The sequence below is a fragment of the Alosa alosa genome, chromosome 6, assembly GCF_017589495.1.
Source record: "Alosa alosa isolate M-15738 ecotype Scorff River chromosome 6, AALO_Geno_1.1, whole genome shotgun sequence".
NCBI classification, from domain to species: Eukaryota; Metazoa; Chordata; class Actinopteri; order Clupeiformes; family Clupeidae; genus Alosa; species Alosa alosa.
This window is the reverse complement of record NC_063194.1, coordinates 3,265,120-3,286,816: the sequence shown is the minus strand read 5'-3', so window position 1 is coordinate 3,286,816 and position 21,697 is coordinate 3,265,120. Positions and strand designations below refer to the sequence as shown.

The window sequence follows — 21,697 nt, the reverse complement described above, 5'->3', positions numbered from 1 at the left end:
GCCAGTGACTCACCGCAGGGCCTGGGATTCCACGCAGTCCCTCTGGACCCACGTTGCCTGGATGTCCCTGAGGTCCCACTGGACCAGTCTTACCCACTGGCCCCTCAGCACCAGCAGCTCCCTGGACCACGCAGAGTAAGGAGGAGATGGGGAGCAGAGGAGAGAAGAGGAGAGGAGAGAAAGAGAGGAAAGAAGAGGAGAGGAGGAGGAGAGGAGGAGGAGGGAGAGGAGAGGAGAGGAGAGGAGAGGAGAGGAGAGGGAGAGGAGAGGAAAGAAGAGGAGAGGAGGAGGAGTAGAGGAGGAGGAGTAGAGGAGAGGAGAGGAGTAGAGGAGAGGAAAGAAGAGGAGAGGAGGAGAGGAGGAGAGGAGAGGAGAGGAGTAGAGGAGAGGAAAGAAGAGGAGAGGAGGAGAGGAGTAGAGGAGAGGAGATTTAGGTTTAAGTACCCTCACTGACACTGTTGTACTGTTAACACCCAACACTACTCAGCGGGCTACAACTAGGGCTGGGACAGTAACCGTATTACCGCAATACCGCAGTCATGTGACGCCTACCGCGGGTCTGAGCTCGTTACCGTCATCACCGCAAAAAAAATCTGTGAAACATTTGGGGGATTCGACTTCATGTAGCCGCCTGCAGCCGTCTTAAGCTGACTGCATAACGTGATTATTTCTGAGATTCTGCTACGTTTTCAACCATGCCATATGAACAATTCCGGGTTGAAAACGTATCAGAATCTCAGAAATAATCATGTTATGCAGTCAGCTTAAGACCTCTGCAGGCGGCTACATGAAGTCGAATCCCCCTATTGGCCTGCACATGTGTGCACGTAGTGTGTAATGTCGTGATATAATGTGATATAATGAATATAATGTGATGAACCATCTTATGACATTGGTTCAAGGTTTTCAAAACAAAACTTCAAAACTTATCATCAAAAGATGAAGCAAACCCGACCTTTCGCATGTGTGTTGGGGAGCGCAATGTTCCAACATTCCATTTGTTTACTATGTGAGAGTAGGGAAGAACGGGCACAATCGTAACACTTTTCTATTCTCTCCGTTCAAACTCGATTTACACAAAGATGTTAGACCTGAAAGCTGTGAAATTTTACCAGAAAGGAGTCATACATGTTTACTCCATGAAAGTCGAAACAGAATTAAAATATATGTTCTAGTTTGTTAAGAATTTAACTAGCCTAGGACCTACCTTTATTACAACCTGACGCAGCAATTAAAACATGCGGTAGCCTACCGTTGTAACAGTAGCATAAGCGCCATGAATGTAACAGTTCTAAAATTGTGATAGCCTTGTTGATAAACTGCTTATGCAAAATCGCGGTAATTTCCTACTTCCCAACCGTGGTAAGAAAAGATCCATACCATCCCAGCCCTAGCTACAACAACAGACCATAGGCATGTCTGGAGCCAAACTATGAGACACAGGGAGTTAGTATGATGAACAAGATGGAGAGCATCACAGCATCGTCCATTCTCACCTTTGCTCCCTTCCTGCCCTGCTTCCCTTCCTTTCCTGCTGGACCTAAGTGACCCTTTTCCCAGACAGAGAACAATCAATATTCATATTTTTTTTAATGAATTAAATTTCAAAAGTTCACAACATACACAAACACACAATCTCTGTCCACTCACCCTCCTTCCTGGAGGCCCTGAGGGACCAGGCTCTCCTGAGGCCCCTGGAGGCCCCTGTGGAGCAGACATGGTGACAGTTAAAACCCACGCACACACACACACACACACACACACGCACGCACGCACACACACACACACACACACACACACACACACACACACACACACACACACACACACACACACACACACACACACACACATAGCCATGGCACACACAGAGAACTAGCACGACCAGTCTGTACTCCTATGGGCCATTACTGGGCACTACAGACACTGATCATGAGAACTTACCGCTTTCCCTGGGTCCCCATTATCCCCCTTCACTCCTTGTCCACCGTCGATGCCCTGAGATGGAGAAGAACATACAGCCATCACCAATTACCCAGGGAGGACAGAGAGAGAGGGAGAGAGAGAGAGAGAGAGAGAGACAGTCAGAGAGAGAGTCAGAGAGAGAGAGAGGGAGGGAGAGAGATAGACAGAGAGAGAGAGAGGGGGGATAGAGATAGACAGAGAGAGAGAGAGAGGTAGGAGAAAGAGAGTGGTAGACATGAGAATATGCGAGGGAGAGAGATAGACAGAGAGAGAGAGAGGAGGGAGAGAGATAGACAGAGAGAGAGAGAGGTAGGAGAAAGAGAGTGGTAGACATGAGAATATGCGAGATAGGGAAATTGATAGAGAAAGAAAGAGAGAGAGAGTGTGACAGGTTGTGAGTTATTCAGCATGCAGTCTCATTAGTGCATCCTCTCTCCCCTGCTGAGCGTCTGCTTGCTAATGACCGTATGGGTACTCACGTTGACACCTGGCTCTCCTGGCGGGCCTTGGTCTCCAGGGAAACCAATGGGACCCTGAAAAAGAGCAGGAGCTGATTAGGCTCAGGTGGGGTACTTTGACACAGGGAAGCCCAGTGGCTGATAGGTCAGGAGGAGAACTAGAGAACTCTTAAAAACTAGAGAACCAGAATTAGAGAACAGGACAACTAGAGAACAGTGGAAGTGACTCGACTCACAGCGTTTCCTTTGGCTCCGTCCTCTCCCGGTCGGCCTCGGATTCCAGGCGGTCCGGCAGCTCCAGAGAGTCCAGACTCACCCTTCTCCCCGAGTTCACCCTTCTCACCCTGAGGAAGAAGACACAAGGTTGGATTATGAAAGGAAGTCTAGTGGTGGTAGAAGTATTAGTAGTAGTAGTAGTAGTATTAGTAGTTGTAGTAGTAGTAGTACTAGTAGTTGTAGTAGTAGTAGCAGTAGTAGTTGTAGTAGTATTATTAGTAGTTGTAGTAGTAGTAGTACTAGTAGTTGTAGTAGTAGTAGTAGTAGTATTATTAGTAGTACTAGTAGTTGTAGTAGTAGTAGCAGTAGTAGTTGTAGTAGTATTATTAGTAGTTGTAGTAGTAGTAGTACTACTACTAGTAGTAGTAGTAGTTATAGTAGTAGTAGTAGTACTAGTAGTAGTATTATTAGTAGTTGTAGTAGTAGTAGTAGTAGACTAAAGTGAATTAGAGAGTGAGAGAGAGAAAGAAGATTGAGAGGAAGAGGAAGACATTCATACTCACTGGAGGGCCAGTGTTCCCAGCAGATCCTGGATTGCCCGCTTCTCCGTCTTCACCCTGCAAGAGAACCACACAGTGAGAACACACACTGCATAGCCACACACACACACACACACACACACACACACACACACACACACACACACAACTCCCTGTCAATGCTATGTCCCCAAAAACAATCAGCATTATACAAATGTACACACACGCATGTAAACCTACACACACAGACACGCACGCACAAACCCAAACCCAAAAATACACATACATGCTCCCAAACACACACACACACACAGCCTTTGGGCCTGTAACCCCAAACATTCACCAGAGCAGCCCCCTGCTTATACCTTTTCTCCCACAGTGCCAGGTTGGCCCACTCCCCCTGGCATTCCAGGAGCCCCCTGTGGAAAGAAGCACACATCAGAGTCACTCTTCATCCTACCTGCCTGCCCGCCGGCTGTGCTCGCATCTCCTTTCCACCAGCTTGACCTGATTCAAAGTGACAAGCTGAGCTCAGAATATCGTTTCCCTTTTTTGTCCCTCCACTCAAATAACATCAGGCTGCACTGACTGCACCTATAGCACACACTACGTGTCGTGTGTGTGTGTGTGTGTGTGTGTGTGTGTGTGTGTGTGTGTCGTCAGTGAGCGAGCGCACTGTACGTCGAGTGTCAGTCTGTGCCAGAATGGTATGGGGGAAGGTTTAATGGGGTCATCTATACAGTCCAATTTCAGCTCAGATAGAGCGCGCACATGTACCTGTCAACACATTATGTAACTTGACAGCATCTGTTTCACTCCTTTCTCATTTCACTCCTTTTCTCCACCTCCGCCTGTACCTTCAGTTCTCCTGTTTCTTCACATTACCACTCCATGACCTCTCTATCTCTCTTCTCTCTTTCACTTATTTCTCTCTATCTCTCTCTCTCCTCTATCTATCTCTCATTTCTCTATCTATCTCTCACTTGTTTCTGAGAGGTCGACGGTTTGCCAGTGTGTCATCCGTGGATGTCAGCCTACCCGGACTTAATTATTAAACTGTGAGAGATGTTGAGAGATCTCCATTAATAGAGGTAAATATAACTCGCCCACTCTGGGAATGAGAGGCTGACGCTCCTTTAATCATTTATAGTGCGGCAAATATAACTCGCACAGTGGGATTATATTCTAATGCTGGTTAATAATTCACGTCTCAAAATCAGATGAGGATCTTTGGGACAAAGGGAGAGATGAGGAGAACGAGGAGCAGAGGAATGGGAACGGAAATGAGCTGCCGCGTCCCCCAAAGAAATGACCATGAGACATGGACATGGTTTAGGTGGACTGACACTGCTTCAGAGACAGAGAGGCAGGATCCACTCCACATTTTGAAGCTCACAGTCTCGCTGTGCCCATGAAAGGGAGTCATGGGCACAGGCATGAAAAATACAGTGATGAGATCGACATTGAACCCAGATTGAACCCCTGAGGAGAAATCAGGAGCGTCGCCAAATCTGGCGCTCAATGTTCTCAACCTCTTCCGCAGCTCTCGCTCTCTCTCTTTCTCTCCCTCTCTCTCTCTTTCTCTTTCTCTCTGTCTCGCTCTCTCCTACCCCTGTCCTTGACCTGGAGGTCTTGAGTAGCCGCTGGAGAGGCCAAAGGTCACCTACCTCTGCACCGATGGCTCCCTGTGGGCCTCTAGGTCCATGCTGTCCGGGAGGGCCCTGAGGAGAGAATGAGAGATGGAGAGAGAGAGAGAGAGAGAGAGAGAGATAGTGAAAGAAAGAGGAACAGAAGAATGATTAACTACCGAGCTCTGACGCCAACCCAAATCAATCCACACACTCAACACTTCACAGTCACCCCATCTAAATCAAGTTATGTCTCTGGGTAGCTGTGGAAAGACTAAAAGGACGCAAAAGCATTGTTCTGCTATAGCCGTAACCGAGAACAGATGTTTTCAAAATCTCACAAGATGGTTATAGCACAATAGGGCTTCTGGGCAAAATAGTCTAGAACTGCTCTATAAAAGAGACACTCAAATCACTCCTCAGCAACCTTACTATATTAAGCTGGCCTTTGCGATAGATAGATTTGGCAATGGACCAAGGTTTTCTCAAAAGTAGAGTGACAGTAAAACTTAACAATGTACTATAATTGGGTGCCATTTGTGAAGTTACTGAAAACAGGTTTCATTATGGAATGGTTGTGTTTGTCTGCATGAAGACATACCACATATATTAGTTACACATGTCTGCGTACTGAGTTAGCATAGCATGCTAAATGAAATGTACTGTGTAATGAGTATGTATGATGTCATGTTTTGTCACAATTGACCAAGCATGACAAATGCTCTAATGGGGAACTTCGACTAATGTTTCAGTCGGCAAAAGTTGCTAGTCGCATGCATTTCATTCAACACAACTGTCTTCTGCTACAAGGTCTTGCAATTTACTGCCACTGTCTGTGAGTGTCTGAGTCGAGTGTCTGAGTCGAAGCCCTGGTAAGTGTCGTCCGCCTTGTGTGGCTTTGATAAAACGGTGACAGACCATTAGCCCGTATTCTGATTCTCTTCTTCCACATATTGTTTTTCACTACCTATCAATGTTTTAATGAGTGCCACCATGCTATTCAAAGCCAAAGCTGAGTTTCTGAGAAAAAGCACTTCCTGTTGGCTGAAATCCACAAGCAGTGATTAATCAGCTTGACTTTGTCACGTCAGCTTGAGCTACAGTAGCAAACAAGCTCTATTCACACCTCTCTGTGGAACAAATAAGCTGTGCTCACTTGCTTTTTTTCCCCCCACGATCCTTTGCATGCGGACATGCTTGAGACATTCCCTCGGTGAGGTCTCTCGCTTTTGTTTTTGTTCCACGCTCGGCCTAATCTGGCTAGAGTGGCAAGCGAGCTAGTGAGCCAGCCGTTGAGGATCTTGTTTTTTAGCATTTCCTTCACGCTCCACAGGCTTCCCGAGGAGACTGTCACCGCGGAGTGCGCTCATTAGACAGCCGGGGCTGGGCGAAATCAGATTAGCTGCTGTCACGCCGTCTTCCTCCTCAAAGCCGCTGCACCTCGCTTCGTCGACTTCTTCCTGTCAAGCTCTCCTTTGAGAGCTTTCTTGTGTTCGGCTCCGCGGACGAGTGTTTGTGCCAACGTACTCAGTCGAAGCGTGCACCCCTCCTCAAAGAACACCCCCACACACACACACACACACACACACACACATACACACACACATACACACACACACACACAGCTCTCTTTTTGTTTGCAGGGATGCTCATCAGTGTCTCACTGATATCTGATTTGTTTTTTTTGCCATCAAGCTTTCATGCATATTGTGAGTCTCTCACACACACTGCTAAAAGCTTTGATCTTTATTGGGGGGGGCATTTTCCCTAATTTCGCCCGTCACGTTCACAAAAGCGACTCCATAATTCATACGTCTCCCTGCATAATTCACTCGGGAATCAGAGCAGTTTCAGCATGGTGATTTTGAACGGCGGGACAAATTGGTGTTTTCTTTTTTTTTTTTTTCTGCGCCAAGCATGCCGAATCTGCGCCAAGCATGCCGAATCTGCGCCAACCAAGCATGCCGAATCTGCGCCAAGCATGCCGAAACCTCACCAGGGATCCCACGTGGCCGCTGTCACCCTTCTCACCAGGAGGTCCCGGCAAACCCTGCAGAGACGAGACAGAACCAGAACCACATGAGTCACACACATACACACACACACACACACACACACACACACACACATCCCCCTGTCTGAGACAGAGCAGCATTTGTCAGGAGACAGGAGACGGAGGGCCTGGGGCGGACACCGCCCGCCCGCTCACCTGGAGTCCGTTGGGGCCGGTGGCGCCCTTGAACCCTCTGAGCCCCTCGTCCCCCTTCTGGCCGTACATGCCCTGCTGGCCCCGGGGCCCTGGCTCTCCATCAACACCCTGCACAAACACAGATTTGCTATTCATTAGTCACCCTGCGTATTAATAGAGAGGAATATAATGAGACACAAGAAAGGACATACATACATTAATTCACTAAAAACATATTTACTTACATACATACATCCATACATACTTATATACATACATACATACACACTTTCATGCTGAGAAAAAAATTGTTGTGCCTGCTGAATAGTAAGAAAATAGAGAAACATCAACAGACACACATGCACTAACAGACACACTGAGCTACACATTACTGTAAATACACACAGGCACAAACATGCACTAACACACATGCTTTCATAAGAGAAAATAACACCTACTGGTAATCCTGGTGGTCCAACAGGTCCTTGGACTCCTGTTGGTCCTGGTGGTCCCTGTTTGACAAAATTACCCAAATGTTATGCAAAGATAAAAAGAAAGAAAGAAAGAAAGAAAGAAAGAAAGAAAGAACAAAAAGAAAGAAAAGATTCTAGCTGTATTCACTGGTAATAAATCCGAACAGTTAGAGATGGATGAGTGAAATATCAATGCGAGATGAGAGGCCCAGGTACAGACAGATAATATCAGCAGGCTGACACTGATCCAGGGTCAGCTAAAAGCCCCCACGCCAGGCAGCGCATTCATAATACGATCATTCTATTCCATCAACGCCGCAGCCTGCGCAATGTACTCATTACTCATACATCACACCATTCAGGTTCACACACACACACACACACACTCACACACGCACATACACACACACACACACACACACACACACACACGCCCACACGCACATGCACATACACACAGACACACGCACATACACAAGCACACGCACACACAGGGGCGGACCTGCCATTAGGCATGGTCAGGCAATTGCCTGGGGCCTCGGCCACCAGGGGGCCTCGTCATCCCCGTATTGTATTTCGTTTTTTTTTTTTTTTTTTAAATAAATGATCACCGCATCCAAACAATATATTCTAATCCATAATAAAGATTGAAAAAATATTTTGCCTCATGATTGCTCATAAACTCATCATAAAATCAAATGACTGCAGTGCAGGTCCGCTTCCTGTCACCATAGCAGCAACTAGCTATCTGAACGAGGTCTTGGTGAGGTGTGGAGTTGAGCGATTGACAGCAGCCATGAAACGTTTCCAGAGTGGAAGTGATAAAAGAAAAAGAAAAAGGGAGGAGGAAGAATTTAGAAAGAAATTGCCTAAATTAACCAACTTCTTCCAGTCGAAGAATTCTTCCACGGAAGAAAGTAATTTGGATAGCTCTTGCACTAGGCCTACATATTCTTCTACTGATGATGATGATGATTTATAATGTTGATCTAGCTGCTAAGTGAAACAGTCGTGAGGGACAAGATCACTGTTACTGCCAAGTCCAAGACTGGTGCTGTTGGTGCTGCTAATGGACACCATTTCAGTAGCAGAAGCTTTGGGTGCAAACGAAACCAGTACGTGAGTAGCCCTAACACGATACAGTTATCAGTGACGACCCTGCATTATGGCCAGACACCGTAAGAGATGCAGAGCGAGTTGAATCGTTAAAAAAGGCCCTGTGCAAATTAAGAACTTTGAATTCCCCAAAAATGCAGATAAACCACCCAGAAGATTCACGGTTGAACATTAATACATGACCATGAAAAATGGAGAAAAAATAAAGAAAATGGCTAGTTTATTCGGTCAGTGCAGACGTGTTTATTTTTTTGGATGTCGGCTTTTTGGAAGATCGAACACCTCACTTAGTTTGCACGCACACACTCACTCACACTCTCTCTCTCTCCCTCTCTTCTACACATAGCCTACACAGACAGACTCTCATACATAGCTACATAGAGTATATTCACACACAGAGACCCCAAACCCCTAGCCTACACTCTCTCTCTCTCTCTCTCTCTCTCACACACACACACATACACTCACACCATTCATAATTGTAATACTTTCAAAGGTTTTTATTTATGTTTTTTGATTATCATCTATGGCAATAAATATTTGTTGTATTTGAGTATGCCTCAGCGTCCCATTATTACAGACAAAAGTGTGTTTTAGTTTTAGGGTTGTGGGGGTGCTCAGAGGGGCCTCGGGATCCTTTGCCTTGGGCCTCAAAGTGTCCAGGTCCGCCCCTGCGCACACACACACACAGACACACACAGACACACACACACACACGCACACGCACTCGCACACACACACGCACATACTGTACACACAGACACACGCACATACTGTACACAAGCACACGCACACGCACACACACGCACACATACACACACACACACACACACACACACACACTTACCCCCTCTCCCTTGTCTCCCTTGCTGCCCTTCTGGCCTGGTCCTCCAATCTCGCCCTGTGTGGAGACAGAGAGTTCAGGTTGAGGGTGTAAAAAGCATACATCATACAAACGCATGCTGTAGCTGGAGCTACCACTTTGAGTCAGCGCGTACCTTATCACCGTCTTCGCCGGGAGGACCAGCAGGCCCTGCGGCGCCGGGCAGTCCAAGAGGCCCCTCCTCGCCGTCTTTCCCCACAGGACCAATTGCACCTTTCTCGCCCTGGAAAAGACAGTTCCATTCATCCTCAGCTGACAAACTGCTTGTGTGATGCTGTGAATATCTACAGTGTTCACTGATTCTGATGCAGAATGTGCATTGTTACAGTGATACAACAGAAACCCCCAGTTTGGAGTTCACATGGAACACATGCTTCGCTTACAGGCTCTCCCTTCTCTCCCATTGGTCCGGCTGGGCCGACTGCTCCCACTTGTCCAGGCATGCCGATTGGCCCTGCCGCTCCGGCAGGACCCCTCTCACCTGTGGCTCCCTGTGGGCAGAGGAGCACAGCACACGAACACAGCGATCAGCACACTCTCAGGTGGACCTCAGATGCTTCAAGCCTTTCGATGCAAATACGCCACGTCTCTCTCTCTCTCTCTCTCTGACTCTCTGGGATACAAAGAGAGAGATGAATAAAGATGCAGGTATAGTAAAGACAGAAATCTCACTCACAATGGCTCCCCCGACACCAGGAGGTCCCTCGGCTCCTTTCAGTCCAGCAGGGCCCTTTGGAGGAAAAGCAAGAAACGGAACATTTCAAGTGAGGCTGCATGCAAAAAAAGGGGAAATGTGTCTTTTTCTTTGAAAGACATCCATTCCGTATGATAATTACACACCGTCTCAAACTGTGAGTGTTCTGCTGAAAGCAGGAAGAGTAATCGGAGAAAGGACTTAATTACAAGCCTATAATGGGCGCAACAGCAGGAACAGTTTACATTACACTTGCGCTTGTTTTGAGCCGACCGTGAAAACCTGTAGAAAAAGCTCAACGTAGTACACACAGACTGACACATTGACATTCTAAAGAGGTGTGGTTTGTGGCACACACTGATTGAAGGCATCATCAAAAAAAAAACGGTTCCGACTGGCGGCAGGAAATGAAAATAATTGGATCGGTCTCCATCTGAGCGTCTGGTGAAGCAATCAGAATACATTACGCAGAACACAACAAACCTAGGCAGACCTACTCACAGCCGGGACAGGTGGACAGACTGAGTGGACAGATAAGGAACGAAACAAATTAAGTCCTTCAAATGTGAAATATAACTACTGCCAGCGATGATCTACTGCAGCAGTGTGGTAAACCATAAACTCTCTGATGTACGCTGATAAAGAGTGACATCCGCTGTATTTCATATGGCAGGAAAAACTGTTATCTGCTTTCATTAGGTCCACGTATCCAAAGTGGGTTGTGCAGCACATTGTTTAAATCTGGCAGCTGGTCCCTCTGCGGCACTAACGCAGGGAGAGAGAGAAATTCAACAGCCGTTGTCTTAAATATTTGATTCTCCGGCAGAAGACAAAAAAGAGTTCAGGGTCTCGACAGGGTCGTGCGAGTCAAGGTGAGTTACCGTTGCCCCCGGATTGCCCCGGCTCCCTCGAAAACCTCGTTTGCCGGCAGGGCCATTCTTCCCAGGAGTCCCCGCGGGTCCTGCATCTCCCTGCACACCAAGAGAGAGAAAGAGAGAGAGAGACAGAGAGAGAAGGAGAGAGAGAGACATTAGACTCCTGCTATACACACATACCACTCCTATGGGCCATCCATCACCCGTTGCGGCTATAACATTGTTCTATACGCATACTGAATGAGGAGCAGCAGGTGTAGAATGATGAAGCACTAATAGGTGAGTGCCTTTTCACACAGAGCAAATGTAAATCTGTAAAGCCTAACATGGTTAAGGTTGATGGATATATGGTGCCACATTTACATGATTCATTACTTCTGCTCTCCTGTAAGCAGTAGATAATATTATCTGTGAGCAGTTGTAATTGGGTTCAACATATAATTATAGGTATATTTCTAAAACTATCCTCAAGTACATCTCTAAACACTTACTTATGAAAAATTGTACCGCACATATTGATTAATTAAGGACTTAAGACTTAGTATCTAAGCACAGCAGAGAACCCTACAGTAGTGGGCTAGTTAATAAAATGATGGTTTGGGTGAAGATAGAAGATAATGCTGAAAGCTGCATCATGTCAACCTTAGCTCCTTCTTTCCCAGCGGATCCAGGCAAGCCTTGCTCTCCAGGAGGTCCCGGGGCCCCTGGATGTCCTCGTTCACCGGAGACGCCCGTCTCTCCAGATTTGCCCTTGACAGTGAAGAAGATATTCTCGTTTATACCACTTCATGGTAGAACATGCCTTGCATAAGTTGTATAAACTGCATGATGTAAACCCCCCTCATTACTGATCTGAGACGGGATCTTTGTGTCAGTGCGCCAGACTGATGCAACACCCACCTGTGGACCAACCACACCAACCGGGCCGGCAGGTCCTGTCTTCCCTTGGAATCCCTAAACGCAGATACAGAATTAATTCACTGCAGTCATGTTTAACATTGCTCTGAGAACACACTAGCTCTGTGTTGTCAGAACAACCTTCAGTGTTCTATAGCTTTCATCCAGCAGTTCAAAAAGAATCAGGTTGTGTGTCTGAGCGTAAGTGCTGTGGAATGGACATCAAATAAAAAGCTTAAGGTGCTCTAAGCGATGTCATACTTTTTTAGGCTAACACATTTTTTGTCACTTACAGCAAATCACCTCACCATCCGCTAGCTGCCTGTGACACTGTAAAAAAAATGTGATCTCTGTGGAAAACCCAGGCTCCAAAAACAGCCACAAAACCTTGCCCATAAAAACATAACAAACTGCTCCAGCAAATCACCGACGAGATGCGCGTTTAGGAGAGTTTGAATTGCACGGGAGGGATGGGGAGGAAGTACCGAGCTAGCTTTCTGTTTGAATGTCAACAGAAGTGACGTTACCCAGCATCGCTTAGAGCACCTTTAAACAAACTCACTGGTTCTCCCCGCTGGCCAGGATGTCCAGGGAGGCCATCTTTTCCAGGAGGGCCCTGAAATATGAAAATGGCATCAGTTAAACCGTACTCAAATACCCAAATATCACTGATGCAATGTACTGTGAATGCAATATGTTTATGTGTTCATGCAGGTCTCACATACATTAGGTCCCCTGAGCCCTGGCATGCCATTCTGACCCTGTGGCCCTTCGGGGCCCTGTGGAGTAAGCAAGAGAAGGCAACTATGAGTGGAAAGGGTAGAAAATGTAGAAAATACCTGTGGTCAAAAACACCTGTAGTCAAAAATACCTGTGGTCAAAAACACCTGTGGTCAAAACGCAGTCCCTTTTTTAAGTTACTGTAAAAAAAGGCAATGTGTTTCAGCTACACATCAGGGTTATTTGGGCAGTGGGTGATCTCACAGATATTATTAGCCGTGAGTCATTGATACTCCAAACCCTTCTCTGAATCTGACAAGGATCTGCCCCCCACCTCCGATTCACGGGGGCAGACCTGTTAGTGGATAACTAGGTGGAGAGAGGGTAGGTGGAATCCCAAGAGTAGCCCCACATCAGGGCCACGTTAGTCTTAGCAGCTGACACACTATACATACAGTACTAACACACACACAAACACACAGAGACAAACACACACAGACACACACACACACACTATATAAACTGACGCACGCACGCATGCATGCACACACACGTGCACACACACGCACACTATACACAGGCACCTGACCACCCAGACAGAAGCCCAACCCTGAGCAGATCCGGCCGTGCTCCGATATGGGCCCTACTCCTGACAGGTTATGTGTGTGTGGGGGGGGTATAATCCGATATGTGGCCTGCTCCTGACAGCAACAAAACGTTGTTTTTGTAGATCAGGTCTGTTAAATCTAGCCTATTTACTCAGGTAGCCTTAATGTCGGGTGGTCTAGCATTGTATCCAGACATGGAAGGAAATGTAAAAAAATAAATAAATAAAAATAAAATTTGGCTACTTGTGAAAGATGCACTCTTGCTTAATTTTATAACTATAGTGTGTGGGGGGTATGATCCGTTATGGGCCCTGCTCCTGACCAGTTTGTGTGTGTGTGTGTGTGTGTGTGTGTGTGGGGTATGATCCGATATGGGCCCTGCTTCTGACCGGTTACGTGTGTGTGTGTGTGTGTGTGTGTGTGTGTGTGTGCCCGTGTGTGTATGTGCCTGTGTGTGTGTGGGGTATGATCCGATGTGGGCCCCGCTCCTGACCGGTTACATGGGTGTGTGGGGGGTATGTCACGTGAGGGGGGAGGGTCAGTGAAGCTCACCCTGTCACCTGCTGCTCCTGCTGTCCCGTCATGCCCAGATGCTCCCTATAAAGAGACACCATTTCTACATCAATTTCAGCTCATTATGGAACAAAAATAAAGTGACACAACTTCTACTTCAATCTCTACTCATTTATGAAATAAAAAAGACACACAAATCTACTTCAATTTCAAATAAAGTACAAAGGTACAACTTCTTATACACTTGAATTTATGAAGAAATAAAGCAATCCTGTCTTCTCTTCAATTTACATATGAAGTCATGGGAACTGTAACGGTAACATGCCTGTCAAACTGATTTGTTTTCAATGCTGGCATTTACCTCACCTTGTGATTCACTTTGCATAATAAAAGCTTCTGCCAAATGAGTGAATGTAACTGAGAGCTATTGTGTGGCATCCGCTGCTACCTTATTACTGTATATGTGATGGAATTCACCACAGCAGAATGGTCTTTACCACACATTGTCCTAATGCTGTTTTGAATGCTGTTCTTTACGCATGTATTTTTAACGTCACTAATTCAAATAAAATTGCATTTTGTCTCTCACCTTGTCTCCAGGCTTCCCTGTTGGTCCTCGTGCTCCTCTTCCTCCACGGGAGCCCTATGGCGAATAACAGACTGGCATTTTCAGAATGGTTTATAAACACTCTTACAATCACTTACAACTTTACCGCTGCTGTTGCTCGGTAGCAACAACAAAAATAACACACTGGGAATAACACACAATGAGTTTTTATAGTAACACCGTAATCTTATGCCTCTTGACATTGGCATTGATTGACATTTTGACTTGGGCTTTTAAGTACTGTTTTCTGCACGCCAAGAAGGTGCTGACAAGCCAGTTTGGAAAAAAGAGAGAAGGAGAGAGAGAAAGAGAGAGAGAGGGAGTGAGAAAGAGGGAGAGAGAGAGGGAGTGAGAGAGAGAGAAGAAGAGAGAGAGAAAGAGAGACAGAGTTTCAGTGCAAAAGGACTTGGCAGCAGAGCGTACTCACGTCAGGCCCTCGCTCTCCCTCAGCTCCAGATTGTCCAGCCGGTCCCTGGGGGGAAAAAAACCCTCACGTAAGTTCACCTCATCACTCCAGCAGGCCCAGCAGGAGGTGCCTGAAAGACCCGAAAAGCTGGGAGCTCATTCCTCTTACCCGTCTCCCCTTCTCGCCGACAGCCCCCACCATTCCAGGGAAGCCCACCGATCCCTGCAGAGCCACAAACACAAAAGCATCTTAATGGACAGGTCTAATTCCTCATTAATCAAACCTTAACGTTTAATTACTCCGTAATTAGCCAGTGAATCACGCAACGATAAATAACCCACAGCCAAAACGCCGGCTTTAATAATGAACCAATGAATTGTTGCCTCTGAAGGGGGCATTAATAAAACAGCTGATTTAATTGGCCATTATCATCCAGCCTATCAGTGTAATGGTGGACCTGAGGTCTAAAGCTGGTACAAAAGAGAAAAAAAAAAAATCAGGTTTCAACCAAAGAAGAGAGAGACAGAGAGATACAATGAGAGAGAGAGAGAGAGAGAGAGAGAGAGAGAGAGAGAGAGAGAGAGAGAAGCTGAAAGAGAACCTACTTTAGCTCCTTGTCTTCCTGGGTACCCTGGCAACCCAGGAACTCCAAGTTTGCCCTGAAGCAATCGCGGGAGGGGAGAGGAACAGAGAGGCAGGGAGGATGAGAAACATTTACGGCAATATACGGATAACTAACTGGATAAGATACTGAAGCTCTGCTCTCTTTCCAAGCACATACTTGAAGCATCCAAAAACATCACTTTAGTTTATTCAGCTTTATAAGAAAGCATATTATGACATATGCAATTGAGTTTTTGAGTTTTGTATAAAACAACTCTCTCACTCTAAGTTCTATACATCTTTAAGAAACCATATGGTAATGACAAGGTCAGAGCACTGCCTGATCCTCAGTGGGCACAGAGCAGTGGGCACAGAGCACTGCCTGATCCTCAGTGGGCACAGACGCTGAGCGCTGATGAGTGATGGCATGGGGAACTTTCTCAAACTTGGGCATCACCTTCTCTCCAGCGATGCCTGCAGGTCCGCTCTCTCCCAACGGCCCTGACTGGCCTTTCAGTCCCTCAGGTCCATCCTCACCACGAGGCCCCGCGGCTCCATGATCACCCTACAGCCATACACACACACACACACACACACACACACACACACACACACACACACACACACACACACACAGACACACACACAGAGACAGACACACACACAATAACAGTTTCACTTACTGTGCAACTTCATATAAACACATTGCAACTTCTTCAAACACCAACTCTATTCCCGAGGCGGGCCAGCAACAGTCTCAGGTCATTAAAAAAGCTCTTACTCTGTCTCCGCTGGTTCCCATGTCACCTTTCGCCCCAGGAAAGCCATCTTCACCCTGCAAAGAGACACCACAGTCAGGCCAGGCAGTCATACATGATGCAAGAGCCTGTTTTCTCTGTGTAACCAGCAGAGTGCTCCGTTTTGCTTGTGGCACTGCCGATTACATCTTGCAAGCTTTGGTGGCTGTGCTCTCTCCATCTCTCTCTCCTTCTCTCTCCATCTCTCACCTTTTCTCCTTTGCTGCCCTTTAAACCTCGGACTCCATCTGCTCCCTGGGGGGGGGAAACAACACATAAGGGGTCAAACAGGTACAGAAAGCAAACACATACAAAAACATGACAGAACACACCATTCAGATTACAAGTAATTCACTGCTATACTTATCTAGTCAAATTGTATAAGCTTGTAACACTACCGTTATTGTTACAAAGTTATTTGTGTTCCCCCTACATAATATATACACATGCAGATGAACACACACTGTCTCTCTCTCTCTCTCTCTCTCTCTCTCTCTCTCTCTCTCTCTCTCTCTCTCTCTCTCTCTCTCTCTCTCTCTCTCTCTCTCTCTCTCTCTCACACACACACACACACACACACACGCACACACACTCACACACACGCACACACACGCACACACACAAACACACAGGTGTACACAGACAATCTCTTGTCCCTTGTTATGCAGAAATCCAAGTACACCTCTGCCATGCTCCACTACAAACACACACTTTACTTCTTTCAGGTGCAAATTCTTTTGTCAGTCACACATCCGTCCGACTGGCAGGCACGCTCGCGTGAGAGTAATGATGCTACCTGGACCTGGCAGCTGCCACTTAGACAGTGACAGCCTGTCAATCAGCCAGCCACACAAAAACACACATCTTTGAGAGTGTCTTTGGAAGCTAGCGAAGGACAATGAAAACAAGCCTCTCTAAAGAGTAGTGCTGCTTGTTTATTTATTTATTTATTTTACTATTTATTTTACTTATTTTATATTACTTTTTTTTTATTTATTTTTTTAAAATGTTTTTGTTTATTCATGAAAACAGCCAACTGACCTTGACGCCACGCTGGCCTGGATATCCCACGGGTCCCTGTGCTCCAGGTAAGCCCTGAGGGGGGAGAACAAAACAGGGTCTTAATCAGCACTGCGGCCCCTGGCTCATCATCTGCAGTAGGCGAACAAAGCCAACTCGACACCGGCGAGGAAGCCATTACGGTCGGCTCCCGAGACCGAGCGCTGTTCAGTGGGTGAAGGGCCTCTCTGAGTGCCCCATTGAGAGCGCAGTGCAATTACATCCCGATGGGGCCGGGCAGACAGCAGTGGGCTAACATGCAGTGCACAATTAAAACACGATGAGTCGAGAAATACAGGTGAGCAGAGCCAGGAAGTGGCAAAGAGAGAGAGAGAGAGAGAGAGAGAGAGAGAGAGAGAGAGAGAGAGAGAGAGAGAGAGAGAGAGAAATTAAGCACAATATGAGTTAAACAAAGATCAGCTTGTAGAGACAAGATAGAGAGGGACAGAGAGAGAATCAGGCTATAGACAGCATATGAGCATCTGCCCGAAAGGCTTGCACATGTGCCTCCACGATTTAATCTGTCTCTCTTCCTGGTCAAGAGGCACACACACACACACACACACACACACACACGCACACACACACAGACACACACACATTCATACACATTGTTTGACCTACCGACAGTCCTTTCTCTCCAGAAGGTCCCTCTCTTCCTGGATGACCCTTGAGAGAGAAAAAAACAGGATCTGTGAGTTCCAACATCGCCATCCTAAGGGCCTCTTCAAAGCAAATCTGGCAAGCTTACAAGCATGACAGACTGGGAGCATGTGTAGGCTAGGCTGCACACCAAGTAATGGTCCTGAACTGTCAAAAAACAACTAACTGAATTCTTACTGTTGTTCATCACACACACACACACACACACACACACACATACATATAATGAGACACAAACTATGAAAATAACATCAAGATCCTACGTTTGCCCACTCTCTCAGGTTCTCTGACCCAGGCAAAGCCCTGGTATGAAATCACCTCCTGATGCAGGGCCTTGATGTATGAGGCCAGTGGCTCCATCACTCACATATCAGAGATTTAGTGTGGCGGAACCCTTTCTGCTCTGATATTTATGGCTGTGAAAACCCAAGGAAAATGGACGGCAATAAGAGCAGATCAATGATCTGCTCCGCAGGCGGAAGCGGGATTGAGTGTGTGTGTAAATCGTCGCGCGCCAGACGGAGAGGTCACTGGTGGCCGTAATGGCCTCGCGGTCGCACCACTACTCACCGGTGGCCCATCAATCCCAGGGAGGCCCAGCATGCCCGGCTTCCCTTGTGGACCCTGAGAGAGAGAGAGAGAGAGGAAGAGAGAGAGAGAGAGAGAGAGATGAGGGGGAGGGAGAAAGAGAGAGAGGAAGAGAGATAAAGAGGGATGAGAGAGAGGGAGAGAGAGGAAGAGAGAGAGAGAGAGAGGGGATGAGGGGGAGGGAGAGAGAGAGAGAGAAAGAGAGATAAAGAGGGATGGAGAGAGAGGGAAAGAGAGAAAGAGAGAAAAATGGGAGAGAGAAAAAGAGGGGACAAAATCCTGAATCAGTGTATGTTCTCCGATAACTCAGGCCTTAGCAAACGCGGCGCCATCATCTCCAAGGTCAATGAGCTGCATCCCCTGTGAGAGCAGAACAAATAGATGTATGCCTTTGTGCACGCCAAGGCTTGCTTTTCAGACAAGGTTGTCTGCTAAATGGGAGCGATGTAAATAGCCCAACGGCTCTCACTGATCAAAGTTGTAAACGTGTACCACATCAGCCCACACAGGGGCGATTATTGAAGTCAGAGCCTCGATGGCTGTGTTGCGGAAATGGGGCCAATAACCTTATTACAACAGCACATTACAGTTTTTTTCAATCGCTAACAAGCGCTTGCCCATACTTTTTCTAAACTCTTAACACAGACTCACACCTACAAAACACAATTGGCCAAATGGATCATTTTCTTCTCAAAAAGACATTTTGTTAAATATATATTAACACATCTTTCTCTGCACACACTAACTTTACCAAAACACTGGAACTCTGACTCAAAATGAAATTATTCTGTCAAAGAATAACACTTGTTTTCAACAGCATGCAAGGTACATGCAGTCAATCAAAGTACACCAGGTTTCAAAATACTGGCTATTGTTGACATTACAAAAACTGCATAGACTTTTATGTTTCAGTTTTACAGGTATTTGCATGCAAAACATGCAATCCGCCGTTTTTACACTAAATTTCTTGGTTGGGAACTGTATGTCCACATGTAATGTTCAAAGCATTCCAGTAAAAAGCAAATCATTTTTCCCTTTACTGTTTCCTACAGGAGGTTCAGTAGAAATATTGTTTACAGTATGATAGAACAGAAAAAAAGTTTACAGTATTCTGAACAAAAATATCCATGAAACACAAAGAGCATTCTGAACAAAAATACAACAGCAAAAAGCCCAGATAAAAAATAAAAAAAAAATAAAACAAGCACAAAATCACTGTATATAATCTCTGCAATCTTCAGGGTTAGGCCACATGTTTTCATAAACATCGCATCTGATATTACAGTATCCGAGGCGATGGGATAAAACCGCTTGGTAGCAGAAGCAGAGGTTTTTATACTGTATCTAAGGTTTGGAATATTGTTTTTGCTATTGTGGGATGTTGTGTGTTAACATTCGTAAATACTGCAAAAACAATCCATCATTTTGTTGGGAGGTAGAGCTTGTTTGTTAAGAAAATGTAAGCATTGTGGACATGTGTTCACTGACTGCATATTGTGTGAAAACGACATGAAATGTGTGAATGGTATGGCCACAAACGACCGATGCTGTGCTAATTGTGTTTAGAGTTTTGAAAATGTAACAACTGGTTAGACAAACGCTTGTTAGCGACTGAAAAAAACTGTAAATGGTGAAACACAAGGCCTCCATTTATAAAATTAACTTGTAACCTCATAACAGGGTTAAGGGCTTCTTGGCATTGATTCCTAGTCTGTAGCCCGCATGTGTTTCTGTATGCAGGTTATCCCAATCGATTGGACACAGCTCTCAGGTGTACGTGGCCGCCCTGAGACGCCACACAGCACATCTCTCCATCTCTCCTGGCGGAGGTCAGAGACCAGGGGTCAGAGGTCAGCTGTTTGAAGGCTGAGGCAGGGAGAAGCACTCTTACCTTGTCTCCCGGCAGGCCGATGGGACCCTGAGGACCTGGAAAGCCCTGCACACAAAACATCACAAAAGCAGTCAGCACAGGGTTTTGTTGAATTGTGTGAATTGTGTGTGTGTGTGTGTGTGTGTGTGTGTGTGTGTGTGTGTGTGTGCGTGTGTGTGAGAGAGAGAGAGAAAGATAGAACTACAGAACTAACACCCAATAGAAGTCTTGAATGTCAAACTCGGTTACAAGTTTGAAGGAAAACACCCACAAATGCATGCAGGGCAGAATTAGGCTGATAACCATTATTAATTAATATCCAAAAATATCCCTGAAACTCTGGATTCTAGAGTCTGAAGCCCCCACAATTCATACAATTTTGAAGTGCTTCAATTCCAAGAGCATGCAGCCCTGAACCCAGGCGCCGAAGTCAGTTGGAATTTACTAACCTATTAACCTCTAACAGATGTCAAACCAGTGCTGATATTTCAGCAGTCAGAGTTAATCAAATCAAAAAATGCAGAACAATTTGAGGAATAAAATCAAAATATAAATTACAAATGCAAATTGTAATGTAATCTCATGAGCATAAATTGGCAGAGTACCTCCTCTCTGTCTGAAATACAAAGCAGGGACAGATTCTTACCCAAGTACAGACTAAGTGACCACAGACAGGCTCAAAATCACGATTATCTGAGATAATCTGGTCATTGCATGACAGATGTAAAGATTCATTCTACACCTCGAAAAGTGCTCCCTTCAAAGACGTCGCTAACGATTGCCAACACATTTTGTGGCCTCATCCCCTAATCAGTACCCAGTGAGCAACCCAGCAACCCCATCCTCAGGCCGTGCAAATAAACTCAAGTAAATGTAGATGTATAGGAGTGTGTGAGTGTGTATTTTATGACATTTGCACTGTCGTGATAGGTCTAATGCTTTGACAAGACGAGAGAGAGAGAGAGCGTGAGTGAGTGAGTGAGTGAGTGAGTGAGTGAATGAGTGAGTGAGGGTGTGGGTGTGTGTGTGTGTGTGTGTGTGTGTGTGTGTGTGTGTGTGTGTAGCATCTGTGATTGCTGTTGTGTTACAGTACATGAGGCCCTTTCTGGATAGCTGCAGAGCACATGCTTGTGTACCTGGACTCCAGAGTTCCCCTGCTGACCGCCAGGTCCTGGTTCTCCTGGGGGTCCCTGTGAACAGACACAACATGACCTGTCACCCCTTTATTGAGTTGCCTGTTTGCAACCCTGCTGAAATAGAAAGTGACAAATGATTATGACAAATGAACAAAATCAGGCTGTGTAAAGGACAGCTATTCTGCTGTCAGAAAA

At 46.0% G+C, this 21,697-nt stretch overlaps 1 protein-coding gene across 1 annotated transcript in view; it reads right to left on the bottom strand.

The window, feature by feature from the left end:
* col5a3a (collagen, type V, alpha 3a) overlaps positions 1 to 21,697 on the bottom strand; it is a 74,136-nt gene that overhangs the window by 12,097 nt on the left and 40,342 nt on the right. The window contains exons 23-56 of the mRNA XM_048246328.1: positions 21,503 to 21,556; positions 20,388 to 20,432; positions 18,479 to 18,532; positions 17,870 to 17,914; positions 17,228 to 17,281; positions 16,397 to 16,441; positions 16,171 to 16,224; positions 15,847 to 15,954; positions 15,392 to 15,445; positions 14,955 to 15,008; positions 14,808 to 14,852; positions 14,363 to 14,416; positions 13,813 to 13,857; positions 12,658 to 12,711; positions 12,495 to 12,548; positions 11,936 to 11,989; positions 11,678 to 11,785; positions 11,042 to 11,131; positions 10,143 to 10,196; positions 9,850 to 9,957; positions 9,582 to 9,689; positions 9,431 to 9,484; positions 7,453 to 7,506; positions 7,016 to 7,123; positions 6,803 to 6,856; positions 4,846 to 4,899; positions 3,544 to 3,597; positions 3,203 to 3,256; positions 2,660 to 2,767; positions 2,445 to 2,498; positions 1,945 to 1,998; positions 1,651 to 1,704; positions 1,497 to 1,550; positions 14 to 121 (exon numbers count right to left, since the gene is read on the bottom strand). Coding sequence (XP_048102285.1) covers positions 14 to 121; positions 1,497 to 1,550; positions 1,651 to 1,704; positions 1,945 to 1,998; positions 2,445 to 2,498; positions 2,660 to 2,767; positions 3,203 to 3,256; positions 3,544 to 3,597; positions 4,846 to 4,899; positions 6,803 to 6,856; positions 7,016 to 7,123; positions 7,453 to 7,506; positions 9,431 to 9,484; positions 9,582 to 9,689; positions 9,850 to 9,957; positions 10,143 to 10,196; positions 11,042 to 11,131; positions 11,678 to 11,785; positions 11,936 to 11,989; positions 12,495 to 12,548; positions 12,658 to 12,711; positions 13,813 to 13,857; positions 14,363 to 14,416; positions 14,808 to 14,852; positions 14,955 to 15,008; positions 15,392 to 15,445; positions 15,847 to 15,954; positions 16,171 to 16,224; positions 16,397 to 16,441; positions 17,228 to 17,281; positions 17,870 to 17,914; positions 18,479 to 18,532; positions 20,388 to 20,432; positions 21,503 to 21,556 — 2,205 coding nt within the window. The remainder of the gene's footprint in view (positions 1 to 13; positions 122 to 1,496; positions 1,551 to 1,650; positions 1,705 to 1,944; positions 1,999 to 2,444; positions 2,499 to 2,659; positions 2,768 to 3,202; positions 3,257 to 3,543; positions 3,598 to 4,845; positions 4,900 to 6,802; positions 6,857 to 7,015; positions 7,124 to 7,452; positions 7,507 to 9,430; positions 9,485 to 9,581; positions 9,690 to 9,849; positions 9,958 to 10,142; positions 10,197 to 11,041; positions 11,132 to 11,677; positions 11,786 to 11,935; positions 11,990 to 12,494; positions 12,549 to 12,657; positions 12,712 to 13,812; positions 13,858 to 14,362; positions 14,417 to 14,807; positions 14,853 to 14,954; positions 15,009 to 15,391; positions 15,446 to 15,846; positions 15,955 to 16,170; positions 16,225 to 16,396; positions 16,442 to 17,227; positions 17,282 to 17,869; positions 17,915 to 18,478; positions 18,533 to 20,387; positions 20,433 to 21,502; positions 21,557 to 21,697) is intronic.